Source organism: Trachurus japonicus, chromosome 22 (genome assembly GCF_045865225.1).
Source record: "Trachurus japonicus isolate A0001 chromosome 22, Traja_1.0".
Taxonomy (NCBI): Eukaryota; Metazoa; Chordata; class Actinopteri; order Carangiformes; family Carangidae; genus Trachurus; species Trachurus japonicus.
Genome location: NC_140928.1, coordinates 422,026 through 441,086, shown reverse-complemented (window position 1 = coordinate 441,086; position 19,061 = coordinate 422,026). Strand labels below are relative to the sequence as shown.

Sequence of the window (19,061 nt, the reverse complement as noted above, 5' to 3'; positions counted from 1 at the left end):
AACCAGTTTAAACCAGTCTGATCTGGTTTAAACCGGTTTAAACCAGTTTGATCTGGTTTGAATTGGTTAAAACCAGTTTGATCTGGTTTAAACCAGTTTGATCTGGTTTGATGAGACCGGTCCGTCGTCAGGTGAAGATCAAACAGGAGGAGAAACAAACATTCGTCAAATAAACAACAAGTCGACAGGAAGTGTTGAACTCTTCATCTTCATCTTCATCTTCTTCACTGTGTCGTCACGGTAACAAACTGATTATTGATCGACTGAGTGAAACTTCCTGTTTGAAGTTTCACCTTCACTAATTAACCCTTTCATTGATTATTGATTCATGTTAGTTTCTAAAACATCAGATCACAGCTGGTTTGAAGACGTCAACCAATCAACACTGAATCTGCTCAGTCCTTCAGTAGATCAAAGGTTTCCTAGGCGACGGCCAGGTGAGTGACAGGTGAGTCCCTGAGTCTCTATGGTTACACGTCTTCTTCTTCTTCTCTTGTGTTAATGTCTGTTGGTCCAGGTGAGTCCGTCCTGCGTCAGGGCGCCATGACGACGGCTCAGCTGTGACATCAGGGCGCCGTGACGACGGCTCAGCTGTGACATCATCCGGTTAAAGCAGCAGAGCAGGAAGCAGCCGGGGGGGCGGGGCCAGCAGAGGCCACGCCCCCTCAGGTCGTTACTGCAGGTGAATCTCAGGTGAACTTCTTCTTAGTGGCTGTGAAGCGCTCCATGTACTGAGGAGAGACCAGAGGAGACAGTTAGAGACCAGAAGAGACAATTAGAGACAATTAGAGACCAGAAGAGACAGTTAGAGACAATTAGAGACCAGAGGAGACAATTAGAGACAATTAGAGACCAGAGGAGACAATTAGAGACCAGAAGAGACAATTAGAGACAATTAGAGACCAGAAGAGACAATTAGAGACCAGAAGAGACAATTAGAGACAATTAGAGACCAGAGGAGAGACCAGAGGAGAGACAGTTAGAGACCAGAAGAGACAATTAGAGACCAGAAGAGACAGTTAGAGACCAGAGGAGAGACCAGAAGAGACAATTAGAGACCAGAGGAGAGACAGTTACAGACCAGAAGAGACCAGAACAGACCAGAAGAGACCAGAGGAGAGACCAGAGGAGAGACAGTTAGAGACCAGAGGAGACAGTTAGAGACAATTAGAGACCAGAAGAGACAGTTAGAGACAGTTAGAGACCAGAGGAGACAGTTACAGACCAGAAGAGACAGTTACAGACCAGAACAGACCAGAAGAGACCAGAGGAGAGACCAGAGGAGAGACAGTTAGAGACCAGAAGAGACAATTAGAGACAATTAGAGACCAGAAGAGACAGTTAGAGACAATTAGAGACCAGAGGAGACAATTAGAGACAATTAGAGACCAGAGGAGAGACCAGAGGAGACAATTAGAGACCAGAAGAGACAATTAGAGACAATTAGAGACCAGAAGAGACAATTAGAGACCAGAAGAGACAGTTAGAGACAATTAGAGACCAGAGGAGACAATTAGAGACAATTAGAGACCAGAGGAGAGACCAGAGGAGAGACAGTTAGAGACCAGAAGAGACAATTAGAGACCAGAAGAGACAGTTAGAGACCAGAGGAGAGACCAGAAGAGACAATTAGAGACCAGAAGAGACAGTTAGAGACCAGAGGAGAGACCAGAGGAGACAATTAGAGACCAGAAGAGACAATTAGAGACAATTAGAGACCAGAAGAGACAATTAGAGACAATTAGAGACCAGAAGAGACAGTTAGAGACCAGAGGAGAGACCAGAGGAGACAATTAGAGACCAGAAGAGACAGTTAGAGACCAGAGGAGAGACCAGAGGAGACAATTAGAGACCAGAAGAGACAATTAGAGACAATTAGAGACCAGAAGAGACAATTAGAGACAATTAGAGACCAGAAGAGACAGTTACAGACAATTGACCTATGGCTAAGCCACGCCCCCAAACACGATGAGCCAATCACAGTGCACATAGCTAGCCCATACACTAGGATATTCTCTGCTTCCACGTCCATTGAAATGCATTGCAGTTACTCACAGGAAGTGACCAGATTTTAACCACCAGTGGGCCGATTATGATGGATTTCAAAATCTGGTCACTTCCGGTTTAGACAGCCATTTTGAATTTTGAAAATGTCAGAAATGGATTCAGCATCATCAATAACCCCTAAAACCACTCCAATATTGCCCAGATCAGCCAAGTCAATTTTGTTGAAATATTGCCCATATTCATAGGTTGCAGTGACGTCACGTCGAAGGGACCGCCGCCATATTTGTGTCCGATGTGACAGGTCTCCTCATATGACAGCATGCAAACCGCAGGATGGAAATGACAGTTTCTTGACAAAATGACAGGGTTTATACATCCTGTCTGGGTTTATATCTCTATAACAACAGACTAACTCTATATTATCACACTTATTACACAGTTTATGAGTGAATTAATTAATTTGAGACGTAAGATCAAAGTCCTTAGTCCGGTCACTTCTCCGCTGTTTGCTCCTCACCCTCCTCCTGTCGACTCGTGTGTAGTTGTTTTCAACGAGCTTTTGATGATCAATCAGTAGATTGATGAATTATCATGTAAATGTTACGATGCATTTATGTCGTCCTGTCTGTCATAAGAGATGACGATACGGGACACGTTTGTGTCACGGACTCGCGGTGGCACAGACACTCTGGTCACAGCTGTGACACTGCGCTGGCCCGTCCGCTCTGTCCGCTCTGATCGCAGGTTTGGTTCCAGCAGCGGTGAGGGAGGCAGAGAGCCTCCACTCTCCCTCTAACAAGCTACAAGTCATTTTTCTAACATCACAATTAGTCTGAAGCTGGTAAAAATGAAACACAAGGTAAAAACCCTTGGTAGTTCTTCTGCCCTGCTCCGCTGATCAGAGCGGCGTCCCTAGCAACAGCCCGTTTTACTTAGCAACGGTCTGTTATACAGAAATAAAAGACCCTAAATGCAGAATCAGTGAGGAATTAATAAGAAAGTAATCAAAATGCAGAATTTAATATATCCATGTTATTAAAAAAAAAAGTGAATCCCCTCTTTTTGTGAGACTTGTCACAGCCCATGCTGCCACTGACAGACTGCCTGCAGTCAACCATTTATTCCGCCTATAACTTTACGTCTTTTGGGATGGAATAAAACTGCAGTCCGGGTTTTTTTTGGCGACTGCTATCACAGTCAACAGCACAATATAATCCTGGCATCTTTCAAATAACCTCAATTTTCGGTCGCTTGCTGATTTCCTCCTACTACTCCACTTGTTCTGGTAACGTGACGCTGTGATCTGTGCCCAGGTTGCCCTGATTCAGACACAAATATGGCGGCGCAGAAACACAGTGACGTCATGTGAATCTAATGAATAGGCAATTATGCTAATTTCTGCTAATTATGTCAGTTATGCTAATTGCCCAATATATATAAGTTAGCATCCGGCAGTTTCTGAATACTGGGGACCCATACTATCTATTTCTAACATAAAACTTTGGGGTACTCAACATTTCCGGGTTCACAATGGGGCCATATGGGCTGGCAAGTAGACTAGATTAGAGGTTAGATTAGATTTTTTCCTCTCAGGTGGCTCAGATCAGATCAGTCCTGGTGTCGGGTCTGGTTCTGGTTCTAGTTCTGGTTGTGTTTCTGGTTCTCACCTTGTCGTATCCCTCCAGGTCTCGTAGGTTCCTGACCTCGAACAGGTTTCCCTCCACGGAGAAGAGCGACACCTGGGACTGGGACAGGATGGACAGAGGGATGGAGGACAGCTCCAGACAGTTCTCCTCCAGACGCAGCACCTTCAGCCGGGGACAGAGGGACACGTCGGCCGACAGCACCGAGATCTGGAGGCAAGGCAAGGCAGTTTTATTAGTACAGCCCGTTTACATCCCATCATAACAACATCCTCTGTCCTTAGGGGACAGAGAGGAGCTGACGGCTGAGACCGGAGGACCGGGATCGGCATCGTTTATTAGGGCTGGGACGATACGCTTTTCTCCCGATTCGATTCTTCTATGATTTTTTGGATGGCGATTCGATTTAAATTGTGATTCTACGATATTGCCGATTCTCTCTATGATTTTTAGTCTTTAGCATTTTTAACATTTATCTGCACACAAACACTGTAGGAGCCTATAAATTAACATACTCCATTATATAGTGAACTTAAACCCTTTTCAAAACCTGGACTCTCTGTATGTAAAAAAGGCTAACAAATGCACATTGCACAATATTTTTAAAAAATTCAACAAAAAAAATCGATTTAAAATTCGTCAAAAAGGATATCGCAATATTTATGTGAATCGATTTTTTCTCCCACCCCAATCGTTTATGGTCGGAACTACGACGCTATCTGATCGTCTTCAAACCTCCGACTTTCATTCTTGATGTATGAAAACATTCTTGGCAAATGTTTTTGCTTTCGTTCGTCTTGCACTGGTCCAAAAAGAATTTCACCGACTCATGGGAAATGTAGTGAAAACACTTGCCAAGAATGTTTTCATTGATCCAGAATTAAAGTTTAACAACAGTTCACACAGGGATTTACAGCAGCGTTAATGAGCTGATCTACAACGGATCACTGGTCATTGGTTCTAAAGATGTATTTTTTAAACAAGTTTAAGGTCACAATATGTTTGTCATCACGTATTAACAACTAATTAATAGTCAGATATTGTCATTAACTCTTTCGCGACCATTGATGAGTAAACTCGTCAAAACCGTTTTTTGTTTTTTTTTACTTTACAGATTACGATAATAGACACTCTGAGGTCCCTGTGTGTGAATATGGTTCCTCTGATATGTAAAACTGTTTTAAACTAAAATCAAAACATAATGGTTTTTATAAACTGTGTGACCTTGGTTTTGTCTCCTTGAATGCTGCTCTGGGGACAGCGTGCAGCGCTGTACAGCTGTCAGCTACACGGCAACTTTCTCGCTAAACCTGGCGACTTTCCAAACCCTGAGCCCAATACTAATAAATATTTATTTAGCCGTAGAGATGGTTTGGGAGACGCCACGCTGCAGAGTACCAGTAAAATGAGCCGATTGCCACTTGACACAAAAGTGCATTTTTCTCTGAAACTAGGGGGGCTTTCACACCTACCTCCTTTGGTCCGGACTTTCGGACTTTCCAGATAGTTCGGATCAAATTGACAGGTGTGAAAGCTCCCCCGGACCACGGTCCGAACTAAAGACCGAGTCTTTGGTCCAGCCTCAGGAGGTGGTCTCGGTCCGGACTATCCTGGACCAAGGTCCGCTGCTGCGTAGTGTGAAAGCATTTCTTTGGAAGGTTCGAACTATCAGACCAAATACAGGAAATAACGTCAGATGCGATCGTGCCGAAAAAAGTAAATAAACAGAAAAAAAGGAAAGAGGAGCCGCGGCGACACTTGGGGAGAGGAGGAGATCATATTATATCCAGATTTAGTCAGAGGGATGGGTGTGTCAGTGTAGGCTACACTTGTAAACGTTTACACGGAATTAAACAGTAGAGTGTTTAATATAAATCCCAAACGATACATGCAAGCCTATTTTTTTATATAATAAATAATATAATAAATATATATAATAATAATATAATAAAAGTCTGAAAAAGACGGATCAGCGGTGACACCAAACAACGTCTGCCCCAGCAAGTCAGAGCTTTTATTTCTCTCACACTCACACACAAGTAACCTGGAGAGATGCAGCCGCATCTGACAGGAGGATCACGCGTGTGTGCGCATAGCGTGTGTGTGTGTTCCCATCCACTACACAAAACAGCTGATCGCTGATCGCTGCCACTCTGATCAATGAGAGCATTTCGCCGCGGCACAATCCTCTTTTTTTCTCTCCTTACATCAGCTCTAAACTCACTCTTCTGCACCGCGATTACAAACCACAGCTTTCCAGCTGTAGGCTAGATTTTTTCACACATATTTTTATTTTATTTTTTTCAGAGCACTTTCTATGCGCTGACGTCAGACGCACGCTCATCCGTCATGACGTCGGTAGATCCTTTAGTCCGCTGTCATAATAGCAGTGTGAAAGCAAACTTTACTGGACTATATGGAAACAATGTAACAAAAAAAAAATTAAGTCCGGACCTTGGTCCGGACTATTAGGTGTGAAAGCGCCCTATGTTACAAAGACAGTTGGTATCCATTTGCAACCGTTCTATGGACATGCACTGCTACGCCGAGACCCCCTGTAACTCAGAGAAGCCACGGAGGACTCTGAAACTTCTCCCAGCCCTTAGTCCACATGAGGGGGAGGAGATCATGAGTTTGAGAAATTTCAATTTTGGGTGAACTATCCCTTTAACTGAGTTCATCTGAAGTGTAGTGTTCCTGTGGACGCGGCTCTCCCACCTGGTTCTGGTTGAGGTTGATCTCGATGGCCTGCAGCTGCGACACCTCGGCGGGGACGTTCCTGATCTGGTTGCGGGACAGGTCCAGCAGGTCGAGGTGTCGGAGCGGCGCCAGGCCGGACGGGAACTCTGAGATCTGGTTTCCCGCCAGGCTGAGCGTCCGCAGCGCTTTGAGCTGACCCACCGCGCCGGGAAGGACCTGAATCCTGTTCCCGTTCAGACTCAGAGTCTCCAGCTTCTTCAGCTTCCCGATCTCGGCCGGGACGGTGGCTGAGGACAGAGAGGACAGAGAGGACAGAGAGGACAGAGAGGACAGTACTGAGACTTCACATGGTCCTGTGTTTGAAGATTTCCTGAAATGGTGTGAGGAATCTTTTTTATCTTTGAACGTCTTGAAGACAAAGGACATGTGTATTGATTTTAGACTTGTGCAGCCCTCTCCTGTAAGTAAAGTGATTGAGGGTCAAGAAATTGAAATTGTTGAGTCCTATAAATATTTAGGCACTATTATTGACAACAAATTGTCATTTGATAAAAATACAGGCTCGATATATAAGAAAAGCCAGCAGCACCTTTTCTGTCTTTGAAAACTCTCTAAATTCCAGGTTGATTCGTCCCTGCGTTGTTTTATCGTTCTTTTATTGAATCTATTATTACATTCTCCTTCATTTGTTGGTTTCAATCTCTGAAAGTTAAAGACAGAAACCTACTCAACAAGGTTGTCAGTGTCAGCAGTAAAATCATCGGGTCTGCACAACAACCTTTACAAGAACTCTACAACAAACAGCTGATCAAGAAAGCTAGCTCCATCTTGTCCGACTGCTCTCATCCCCTACATAAACAGTTTCAGTTCTTACCATCAGGTTCACTCCTTAGACTCAGACAGACAGATATAAACACTCCTTTGTACCTTCCGCTGCTCTTCTTTTAAATGCCAGGAGGAAAAGGTAGTCGGGGTGAAACAGCCTTCCCCCCTGACTGATCTTGGGTCTGTATTGCTGTATGTAATTGTAGTTGTGACTATTGTAATTTTATTATGCCATGTGTTTTGTATATTGTCTCGTGTGCTCCTGCTTTTGCAAATTAATCGCCCCTTTGGGGACAAATAAACGTATTGATGGATTGACTGACAGCAACAGGTTCTGTTCAGGAGGTCCGGACCTGTATTCTGTTATTAAAAACAGCTCAACACTCACTCAGCCTGTTGCCGTTGAGCGTCAGACTCTTCATCTGCAGGAAGTTTCCCACCGCAGCAGGAAGAACCTCGATCTTGTTCCCAGACAGATCCACCGTCCTCAGGTTGGCCGTCAGCCTCTGGAGCTCCTCTGGGAACTGGACCACACACACACACACACACACACACACACACACACACACACACACACACACACACACACACACACACACACACACACACACACACGAAATAACATGATATAATAACGTATAACTAGAAAATTTCCTCTCGGGAAATTTTGAATGGGCCACGGGAGCTACTGCGGGTTGTGCCATCTCTGTCAACATGGGAATCAAACCCACGATCTTAAGGTCAAGACAGAGCTGATCAGACAGACACATGATCATCTTTCTATAAGCACTGATATGGAGGAGCTGTAACCACATTAGGTTAACTGTGTGTGTGTGTGTGTGTGTGTGTGTGTGTGTGTGTGTGTGTGTGTGTGTGTGTGTGTGTAGGTGTGTGTGTGTGTGTGTGTGTGTGTGTGTGTGTGTGACTGTAATCACATGAAGCTGGCTCTAGAGTCTGTGTGTGTGTGTGTGACTGACTTGTCACATAGTTAGTTAGTAGCTGCATCCTGTGTCAGTCTGATTTAGCTGTGTCTGTGTTTATAAACATTTAAACGAGCGCCAGGTGGATTGTTTATGAAGTTAACGAGCTCTGGCCTGAGGATCAAAGAGGTTACCACGGCGATAGGGGCCCCCGCAGGCTGAGACAGACAGAAACGTGGAGAAAAACAGCCATTTTCTGCCTCTAAACCGGTCTCACAATTAGGCTTAGCATGACAAAACGGTAACTCCTATCAGAACAAAACACAGATCAACGTTGCTCTAAGGACTTAATGAAAATTTCGGTACGATTTGGTGTTTCTACAGTAAATATTTTGGCGACGCTGGCAGTTTTAAAACATCAGGCCGTTCTGCTCCTCTCAGAAAATATTTGTATTGGACTCAATGAGGAGCAGAGACAGACGTGGCCGCACTCAGAGGCTGATTCTGTCAATTCTGTAAGTCTCTCTGATATTTTGAGCACATGACATGAGAGATAACAAGTTTGTCTTACAAATTCTGAAAAAATTATGTCTGTAGAGTGTAAATTGTGGCCGTGCTGACAGTTTATCCAGAAAAAATACAGAATGTTTCTTCACTCTCTCCCACTCTAACCGATGATGTCACGCACTCTGACACGAACATTCCATGCAATACACACCCATTATAAACTCATAATTTCTCCAAAAATGATCATGGTCATTGATCAGGGATTGATCAAAAACTATATGACCTATCAAAACGTGGAGTAATACGACAATACACAAGACTTGTGTCTACTGTTTAAAGTTTAAATGGAGTCTCTAGGTGAAAGTATGCCTGAGCAGTAGACGTTTGTTAAACTCCAATGATTGGTCTTTTTCGGTCTTTTTTTTCCGCCCGTCCCATTGACTTACATGCAAAATTTTTGCGCAGTTTTTCGCGACTATGTCGCGAAAAATTCGTAAACTGTTGAGAAAAGTAATAGCACCCCGATCCCGATCAAGACGCACGTTTTGATATATAATATGTCCTGCAACTCTTCGAGTTGCAGGACTAGTTGCGAATCGAAAATCGTCCGGAAGTGGAAAAATAATAATAAGAAAAAATCCACACAATAACAGTAGTGCCCGGGCTTCGCCCGGGCACTGGTCCCTGCAGCTATTTCATAGCTGTTGGGACCAGTGCCCGGTGCGATTGCCCGTGGCCCTAATTATGTTACATTACGACACATGAAGCAAATACTCTGAACTAGGGATGTCACGATTACTTGTTTTCACAATTAATCGTGGTATTAAACGCCACAATTAATTAATCGTAAAGATTCCTAAATACCGGCACTTTCACAAAAATTTGATGTTGGAACCATATTGGCAGATGTGCGCAAAAATAAAGGTAAATGCACAGATACTGGTCCGCTTAACTAACGTAACATTGAATTGGTAGGAATTTAAATGTTAGCGTGTCATTTTTAATTATAAAAAAAGCAAAACAAAACAAAAAACGATTAAAATAAACACAAACATTTGGTATAGATAACAATTCATGACCTGAATATTTCAAACTCTTCCCCTGGGGATTAAGAATTGGTCGTATATTAATAGATAGTTGAAATATTTTGTGTAAACAATGAGTCCTAATGTAATTATATTTTGACTATATTTGATTTTACACATTCATAGTGTTGTGAAATTAATTGATGCAGAATAATCGTGATAATCTTAATACCGTGATTATTTCTCTGACAATAATCGTACCAAGAAACTTTATAATCGTGACATCCCTACTCTGAACTACTTTCTCTTCTGAAATCCCTCCGCCCAGCAGCTGTGTCTGGAGTGTAGTTCCGGCTGCATTTGCCTCTAAGTAAAGTAAAGTAAAGTTTGATGAGGGACCTGTTAGCCTCGTAAACCAGCCTCTCTAAATGCATTTCACTTCATTTCACTTCTCAGAGAGTCTGGCCTCATCCCCCTGTCAGCGTTTGGGGCGGGAGTAGTAGCGTTGACAGACAACCCCATTCAGCCAATCAGCAAGTTGGTGTAGCGACGGGGCTTTGCACCAGTCGGTCCCTGATTGGCCAACGTGCTGTGTCAATCACAGCGGCGACACTGATTGGCTCTTAGGCCTTCTGAGGGTTTCAGGCCAAACGCTTACAACGGGCATGAGGCCAGACTCTCCCTCAGAATGAAATGAAATGCATTTAGAGAGGCTGGTTTACGAGGCTACGGACCTGGACCGTTCACTGAGCAGCTCACGTCTCTGCCCCGCCCATCTCAAAACAACATGCACCCATAATTAAAGGTGATGAACCTGCTGCTAGAGTGCTGTCAGGCTCTCTGTCCGACTCATTAGGCTGTTTCTCTTTGTCGTTAGCACTTCTTGTCTCTGTTTTCATCTGGTATCCATAGATACACCTGTCACATCACCATAGCTGGTAACTTTTTATTTTTTGTAACTGAGAATTACCATCGTTGGTTTTACATCTGCCACTGTCGCCACTTTCATGGTTTATCTTTTATTACTTTATGTATTATTATCGATACCATGAATAATCATGCTGCTATGAGCACTTTGCACTTTGTCCACCACACATACAGTTACTGTACTGATACTGTATGTGTCCACAATCAACATCTTGCTGCTATGAGCACTTTGCACTTTGCCTACCTCACACATGTTGTTGTCTAAGTGTTGTCCATTGTCTAACTGTGTCTGTTTATGCCTCATCTTTGTATAGTAGCTTGTATTCTGTGTATTTTATCACTTTTATGTTATGTGTAGGGACTACAGATGGAAATTAGCTGGGAGCTAAATCTGGTGCAACCATCTTTTCATTTTTTTTTCCTTTAAATGATTAATGTAAATTGCACATTGTCCCTTATTAAACTAATAAACTAAACTAAACTAATGACTATATGGATTATGGTGAGAGAGGAGGGTCTGAATAAATGTTGAACTGTCCCTTTAAAGCTGTTTTGTTGTCAACTCTGACTCCTTCAAAATAAGAGCTGAGCAACTGGAGTTACAGCAGGTGATGGACTCTCCACCTTTGTGCGCTCCACCTGTGTGACGTCATGTGAGCTACCGGTGTGTGTGACGTCAGTGTGAGCTCACCTCCTGCAGGCCCTTCGCGGTCAGCTGGAACACCCCGGTCTTCTGGGATGTCTCCAGGTGAGACTTCAGCGCGCTGTTCCCCATCTGGACCCGCGGCTCGGTGCTGCTGCTCGGCCGGGCTCAGCGCTCCGAGCCCCGGCTAAAGCTCACAGGATCTACCGCGGCTTATGGAGGCTGAGCCGGCGGCTAACGGCTAGCGGCTAGTGGCTAACGGCTAACTGCTCTTCTCCTCGGAGACCGAACCGAGCCGAACCGAGTCGAGTCGAGTCGAGCTTGGTGCTGTAAAAACACACGGAACCGGTGACGTCACAGCTCCGTTAAAGAGGCCTGTTCGGTGACGTCACAGCTCCGTTAGCATCACACCGAGGGTTAGCCTGCTAGCTGCTAGCTGCTAGCTGGCGACAGAAACAAAACAACAACAAACCCCCGTCGGACGAATAAAAACACGTCACAGCCACACGGCGCGGTGACGTCACGAAGTAACGTAGTTTGTAGTGTGTAGTTAAAAGTCTGTAGTGTGTAGTTTGTAGTTTGCAGCGTGTATCTTGTATCTTGTAGCTAAGTTAACGCAGCAGCAGCTTAGCCACAGTGGAGCCGCCCTGGCTGGGACTGAGCGGATCACCCGGGAACAGCCAATCAGAAGGCCGGACAGGGTTAGGCCGGACAGCCAATCAGAAGGCCGGATGGATTATACGTCACTTCCTCTTCCCGAAATCTGCTGTTGGATTGTTTATAAAACAAAGGAGAGGCGCATTCCTTCACAGCCTTTATATCTATGGTCATAACGGTGAAACTGTTTTAATCCCAAACAAATAGTGAAGCCAAATATGTGAAGAAAAGAAAAAAAGATGAAGGAATATAAATCCCGAGGAGAAGTAAAGTGCATTGACAGCATATTAATAGACATAGGTAGATACAGTAGATTACTGTTGTTGGAAATGATAACGGGACAGTAGAGTCAAAACTGCTCTTTTTATTGCACATTTCTGATTTGAATATTATTATTATTAATCTTTATTGCAGACACAACAAGCGGTCCGGTCCATATCAACAACAACAGACATGTTAAAACAGATTTAAGAAGGAGAGAGAGAAAAAGACATACACACAGACAGAGAATCAATTCTCCACTTGATACTGTAACGTATACTTGATACATATTTTATTTATTACATTTAATACACTTGATACTGCAGCTGCTGCTCAGATCGTCGTTTATTTCATGTTCTTTATGTTACTGGGATGTTGTTGTTGCAGTTCTCCTCCGGTCCTGAGGGGGGCGCTGCTGAGGCGCTGAGTGGTCCAACCCCGGAAGTGGAAGTGGACTGAGTGGCGGGTCCGGTTTGAACCGTTTAACGGATAGGCCCGTAGAGTCTGAACCACCGACCAGAACCGACCAGAACCGTAGAGATGCAGCAGTCCGACGTGTTCGCAGTGACTCCGTCCGCCGCCATGTTGGCTCGGTGTGTGTCCAGAGGAGTCCTGACCCAGGTGAGACACCAGCAGCCAACAGGTCATAAGCTAAATGTTTATTTTAGTAGTCAAGTCAAGTCAAGTCATTTTTATTTCTAGAGCACATTTAAAAACAACAGATGTTGACCAAAGTGCTTTATATACAAGATTAGTTCAAACAAAGACAGGACAGACACAAAGAAACATTAAAACAACAAGTGAGTGGGAGTGATGGTCGGCCTATGGGAGGTTCCAATGAGACTGAATTAAAAGCCAGAGAGAAGAGAGAAGTTTTTAGCTGAGTTTTAAAGATGTCTATGGAGGGTGAGGATCTGATTGTTTGTGGGAGACTATTCCATAGTTTGGGACCAATAACTGAAAAGGCTCTGTCACCTCTTGTTTTTAGTTTTGTAGGTGGGATAAACAGCAGTGACTTGTCAGTGGATCTGAGCAGACGAGAAGTGGAATAGGGGGTGAGGAGTTCTGTGATGTAATCAGGTGCTAATCCATGCAATGCTTTAAAAACAAATAAAAGTATCTTAAACTGAATTCTATATTTAACTGGTAACCAGTGAAGAGTAGCCAGTACAGGTGAGATATGGTCGATCTTTCTGGTACCAGTAATAAGTCTTGCTGCTGCATTTTGAATTAGCTGTAAACGAGATAGGGCTGATTGGGTGATTCCGGAGTAGAGAGAATTACAGTAGTCTAGTCGGGAGGAAATGAAAGCAGGACAAATACAGGAGTTAACTTACCAATGATGCTCATTCAGTTTCCGTTCAGGCCAAACACAGTCGGTGCTGCTGTTAGAAAAGCTCTGCTACCATCACTGGACATGTCTGTTGGGATTAAACAAAAAAGTAAAGTACGGTAGAGCTGTCAAGATGTATGCAGTATACTGTTGTAGGCTATCACTCATTTCCAATCTACAGGTGCATTAGCATATCATGGAAGAGTTTATTAAGGCCTATGTCACTAATTCAATTCAAAAAGTGAAACTAACTAACACATTATATACTCCTATATGAAGACCTGAAATTCAGTAATCCCAAAAATGTGAATACTACTACTTAATACTAAGGACCTTTTTTTTTTTCTTCTTTAAAGCATTTTTAATATAGAAATGTTGTCCATCTATAGGCACTCAATACTTGGTTGGGGCTGTTTGATTTGAACTACTGGAAATGGACTTTTCCACGATATTATAATGTATTTAAATGCACATGTATTATGTTAATGGTGTCACCGCTCTAAGATCTTTTTTGGTCCTGACCCGTTGGCATCCCTGTTAAAAAGCTATGAATTGAACTGTTTTGCTTATAAATGCCTCCTCATTGACCTCATATCACGTTATTATTTAAAATTATTTGTGTGCTACTAGATTTTTCAACTTAGTAGCACACGTGCTACCTGGGAAAATGCTAAGCGTCAAGCCCTGGGGCCAATAATAGCTACTGATTAATATGGATAACTTACTAACCTACAAACTTACTTCATTTTAGGGCTGCAAGTAACAGTTATTATGTTATGTTTATTTATTTGATATGGACGTCACATCACAGATAGCCTACATTGAGACTGTTCCAGTGGACAGACCAGATGCTTTGCTTGGGTGTGTTTAGGTTTAGCATTAGGATTTTAGCATTTCATTTTCAACACCAGTCCATATGATAGGCGGCAATTCAAAAAGCACAGACCATATTATCAACAGTATGAGATAAAACCAAGTGCATGACACTACATCATGACAGTAGCATAGGCTACTAAAAAATACAGAGCACTAGATCAACGAGAGGAGATTGAGCAAACAGAATCATGATCGTAATAGTAAGAATAGTAACAATGAAAAGGTCCATATTTCTACATGTGAGCTGTTGTTTTGCTTTTAATCCTCTGTTAAAGGGGTTAGTATCAGTCTCTAGTTTCAGGTGAGTGGGTAAAGTGTTCCATAGGTGAACTAACCCCTGTTACTGAGAAGGCAGACTGTTCACATGATGTTGTACACTTGGGAACAATGCAGTCGCCATTGTGGGAGGCTCATTATCTTATTATCATTATCGATTATTTAAACGATTAATTGATTAGTTGTTTGGTCAATAAAATGTTAAAAACATCAACCAGTGTTTGTCAAACCACCAGACGACATCGTCCTCAAATGTCTTGTTTTGTCCACAAACCAGAGAGAGACTCAGTTTATTGTCATAAAGGAACAAAGAAACCAGAAATATTCACATTGAAGAATCTGCAATCAGAGAATCTGGGGCTTTTTTTCCATAAAAAACTACTCAAACGGATTATTAGATTATCAAAACAGTTGACGATTAATTTAATAATCGATTATTGTTCGATTAATCGTTTAATTGTTGCAGCTCTACTTCATCTTTCTAATCTGTCATTATAAATCACAGGGTCCAGACTAACTTCTTTCACCAGGAGCACAGTGCACATCACTTAAAGCAAATACTCACATGTCCTTTTCCTTCATGATCCACACACACACACGTTGTTCTGCCACCTGTAATGACAGATTCCATTGTTTCAGTGGTATTGATCTAGTAAATGACAATAAGAGGAATAAGAGTCTGTTACATGAAAACCTTCCACCAGGATTAATGAGGTCAAATACGATATATGAAGACATTAAGTTATGCACCAAATGTTTTCTGGCTGAGAAGTTTAGTTCTGTTTACAACACTGTAACCGCAGCAACAGGTCGACGTATTTAATACAACTAACTAAACTATAAATACAAAATACAACCACACGTATAAATATAAGTGTCTTTGTATGTAATGTTAAAGGGACAACCAGGAGTTTCTATTTGGTTATAAAAAAGTCTGATATTAATGTGGATGAATCTCCGTTACCACTTGTTAATGGTCCATTTTAGATAAATCTATGGTTTTGTCTCTATGGTTATTTTGTTATTATTAGTGGTGGTGGAAATGCTGGGCGAGCCGACCAGCGTTTCTTTACTTTCGGTTTCGTGGCGAGTCATGAGAATAACGCCGCCGTATGAATCTCCGTTTATGGTGGGAACTACGACGGTATGTGATCGTCTTCCAACCTCTGACTTTAATTCTTGATGAATGAAAACATGAGTCTGTCTTGACCCGGTCAAAGAATTTCACGGTGCGGAGGCTCATAAATGTAGTGAGGAAACACTTCACTTTAACAAAACTCCTCGTTGTCCCTTTAAGTATATTAATTTTAGAAAACAAAAACCCACAATAAACCGATAGATAACACATTTTTGTAATTTCTCTACAATCGTCAGAAGTTATAGATTATAGATGTAAATAGTCAGTCTTGTTAACTGTGTGTGTGTGTGTGTGTGTGTGTGTGTGTGTCAGGACGACATAGACCACGCCTCCTCCAGACGAAGCCCCGCCTTCTCCTCCCACTTCCACGAGGCCGTGCAGCGAATCAGAGCGCAGGGACAGCTGGACCAGGTGTGATGTCACTTCCTGTCAGACGAGGTCATTGATTATCGGTGATTATTGATCAGTGTGTGTGTGTGTGTGTTGCAGGTGCAGCTGGAGGCGGAGCTTCTGCAGGTGGAGCGTCAGAACGCCGACGTCACACACTCCTTCCACCTGCGTGAGTCTAATGCACTTACACGCTCAGAGACTAAAGGGCTAGTTCAACATTTAGTCAAATTCCCCCATTACCATAATCCCTATAGTCATAGCAGTAGGTTCGTTACCTTTAATTGTCGGTGCAAGCTGTTTTTAGAACGGTGGAGCAGAGCCGTGAGCTGCTCAGAGCTACGCTACGGAGGCTCATTATGGGATTTCTTGGTTTCCCTCATCAAACTCATCAAATACACAATCCAACAACTCCACAACGCTCTGGTGGACAAGTTGTGAGCTGCACATTCACCACGCTATGAGATAATAACACAACGTTACCACACAGAGTTGTTGTAGAGGGAAATTCATGCAAAACCACTGATGCACGTTGCCTTCAGGGACAGTTTTTCATCAACAGTCTCTGTATTTCCCTCTAAAACAACTCTGTCTGGTCAGTTTGTCTAAATGTTGAACTGTCCCTTTAAGGCCGGCGGTTCGAGGCGCTGCAGGTCTGGTGCTGTCACCTGCAGCAGCTGCTCCAGGACCAGACCGGTCTGAGCCGGAGACTGATGAGGCCTCTGGGCTGCACCAACCTGCCGCTGCACGCCCACCTGCACAGGTACGGTCTCCATAGCAACCGCTGTGACATCTCCGTCTCCATAGCAACCGCTGTGACACCTCCGTCTCCATAGCAACCGCTGTGACACCTCCGTCTCCATAGCAACCGCTGTGACGTCACCACTAGATGTCATTAAGGTCCTAAAGGTTCTGGTTCTGGTTCTGGTCTGTGTTGCAGCACCGTGGTGGACGTGGTCCAGATGCTGCTGGTTGCCGTGGAGACCCTGGAGGAGAAGGTGGACCTGGTCCAGAACCGCATCAGCAGCAGAGAGAGACTCAGTCAGCTGGTGAGTCTCCGTCTGGTCCACAGAACAGCCTTCATTCAGGATGCTTTCACACTAAACAGTCCTTAGTTCGGTTCGTTTTCATCGGTGTGAAAGCATCAACCGCACTAAACCAAGCGGACCGAGACCTCCAAAAAGGGGTTAGGGGTCTTGATCCGCTCGTTTCTGCACCAAACACCAGCCTCTGGTGTGAACGTGAACCTGGACCAACTCAGGTCACCGGTGTGTTTGGGCCACAGTCTCTCACGGAAAAAAAGAAACCGCGTTTCACCGTCTCTCATCTCTGCCAGTCTGCCTCCACCTGCAGACTCTGTCACGTGCGGTCGCACCGCGCACACACACACACACACACACACACACACAACCACACACACACACACAGAGGCGCATGGATAGGTCGCGCTTGGCCGCTAATAACCGGTACATCTATGAGCTGTATTTGTACAGTGTTGTACAGTGTTGTACAGTGTTGTCTCCATTGTGAAAGTCCAAATTGGCGCTTGTTTGTACGGGAAGATGAGGAAACGTCGTTCAGACCAGTTGTAGTTGGTTTGCCTGTGTGAACGCTGCGCTCCACTCTGCAGTCTGGAGCTACAGTGTAACAGCTTTACTGTACTTTACTGTCTGGTGCCGAGCAGAGAATCAAACTGGTGGTGTGAAAGCGCCCTGGACTAGGATGACATCATAGCTGAATGATGCTCGATGACATCAGAGTGAATACCATTTTCAAGCTGTATTTCATATATTGCTGTATTGTTGTGCTGTCCCTTTGTACTTTTTGATGTGCTGTTGCACAGGAACGTATACCTTGTTGCTTTTGTAACATTTATTCAATAAAAAATAAAAAATAAAAATCAGAGTGACATCATCAATATATTGTCTTCTCTCTCCCTGTAGAACGGTTCTCTGGACCGGCTGCTGGCCCAGGCCGCACAGGTCCACACGCTGTCCAGACCGGACCCATGATCCTGGACCCATGACCCCTGACCTCTGGACTGACCTCTGACCCCTGATGATGATGATACAGATGTTTTAGTTTCTAATAAATCTCATTTTTTTGGTTGAAGCTTCTGTCGTCAGACGTTTTGAATGAAGTTCACACAGAGGAGTTGGAGCTGTCGTCATAGCAACAGGTCCTTAAACCTGAACCTGGAGCAGATGGATGTAGTTCATTAAAGACACATGAAGAGTAAAGAGATAGGGCCTGTCCCAGTCCTCCACACTTGGCTCAGGGCGCTTGGTTACCACTTTGGTGACGTTTTGCCGGTGGAACGTATATTTACATACATTGTTCAACATGGATTAAGTGGCCAAGCATGTGGGGGGAGATTTAAAAACAATGGGAAGTGCAGCCTGTGCCGTTGCGCACAGTAACACAACTACGACACACACACACACACACACAGCACGGCAACAGTTGTAATCAACAGTGCTGCTGGATCACAGTCTCATCTGCTCCTAAAGTCTCTATGCGCAAGATTCAGATCAATTCAGAAATCAAGCGCGCTGCACACAGTAGAAGTGTTGTAGAGTAGTAGTAGTGTAGTAACTCCTGCAGCCAGACTCTCTCTGTCTCTGCTGTCTATGAGCCGACCACTAGAGGGCAGAAAACCACTAACTCTGTTCATCTGCTGTGTTGATGAAGCTCCTCTGTAAACCTCCATGTAGTTGAACAAACTACATTTCTACCTCTGCAGAAATGTAGTTTGTTAAACTACAGCTAAAAAAGCAGCTTCATCAACTACTTGTACTACTACTACTACTACTCATTTAACTCAGCATTAATCAACATGAAACTAAATATAACAGTCTACAAAACATTCACATGCAGCAGAAATCTGCCTCTACACTCAGTTTAATTAGTTTACGTTGTTGGTCAACATCCTGTAG

At 43.6% G+C, this 19,061-nt stretch overlaps 2 protein-coding genes across 2 annotated transcripts; one reads left to right on the top strand and one right to left on the bottom strand.

The window, feature by feature from the left end:
* Positions 1 to 308: 308 nt before the first annotated feature.
* On the bottom strand, positions 309 to 11,382 carry lrrc57 (leucine rich repeat containing 57). The gene is made up of 5 exons (XM_085767904.1): positions 11,246 to 11,382; positions 7,564 to 7,699; positions 6,369 to 6,637; positions 3,675 to 3,860; positions 309 to 731 (listed from the first exon to the last, which is right to left on the bottom strand). Exons 1-5 carry the CDS (start codon positions 11,327 to 11,329, stop codon positions 690 to 692), a joined length of 717 nt encoding a protein of 238 aa, XP_085624030.1. The 5' UTR covers positions 11,330 to 11,382; the 3' UTR covers positions 309 to 689.
* A 1,196-nt stretch (positions 11,383 to 12,578) lies between these two features.
* haus2 (HAUS augmin like complex subunit 2) lies at positions 12,579 to 18,185 on the top strand. Its single transcript, XM_085767659.1, has 6 exons — positions 12,579 to 12,736; positions 16,051 to 16,149; positions 16,228 to 16,297; positions 16,756 to 16,888; positions 17,066 to 17,174; positions 18,069 to 18,185. Exons 1-6 carry the CDS (start codon positions 12,656 to 12,658, stop codon positions 18,135 to 18,137), a joined length of 561 nt encoding a protein of 186 aa, XP_085623785.1. The 5' UTR covers positions 12,579 to 12,655; the 3' UTR covers positions 18,138 to 18,185.
* Positions 18,186 to 19,061: the final 876 nt, after the last annotated feature.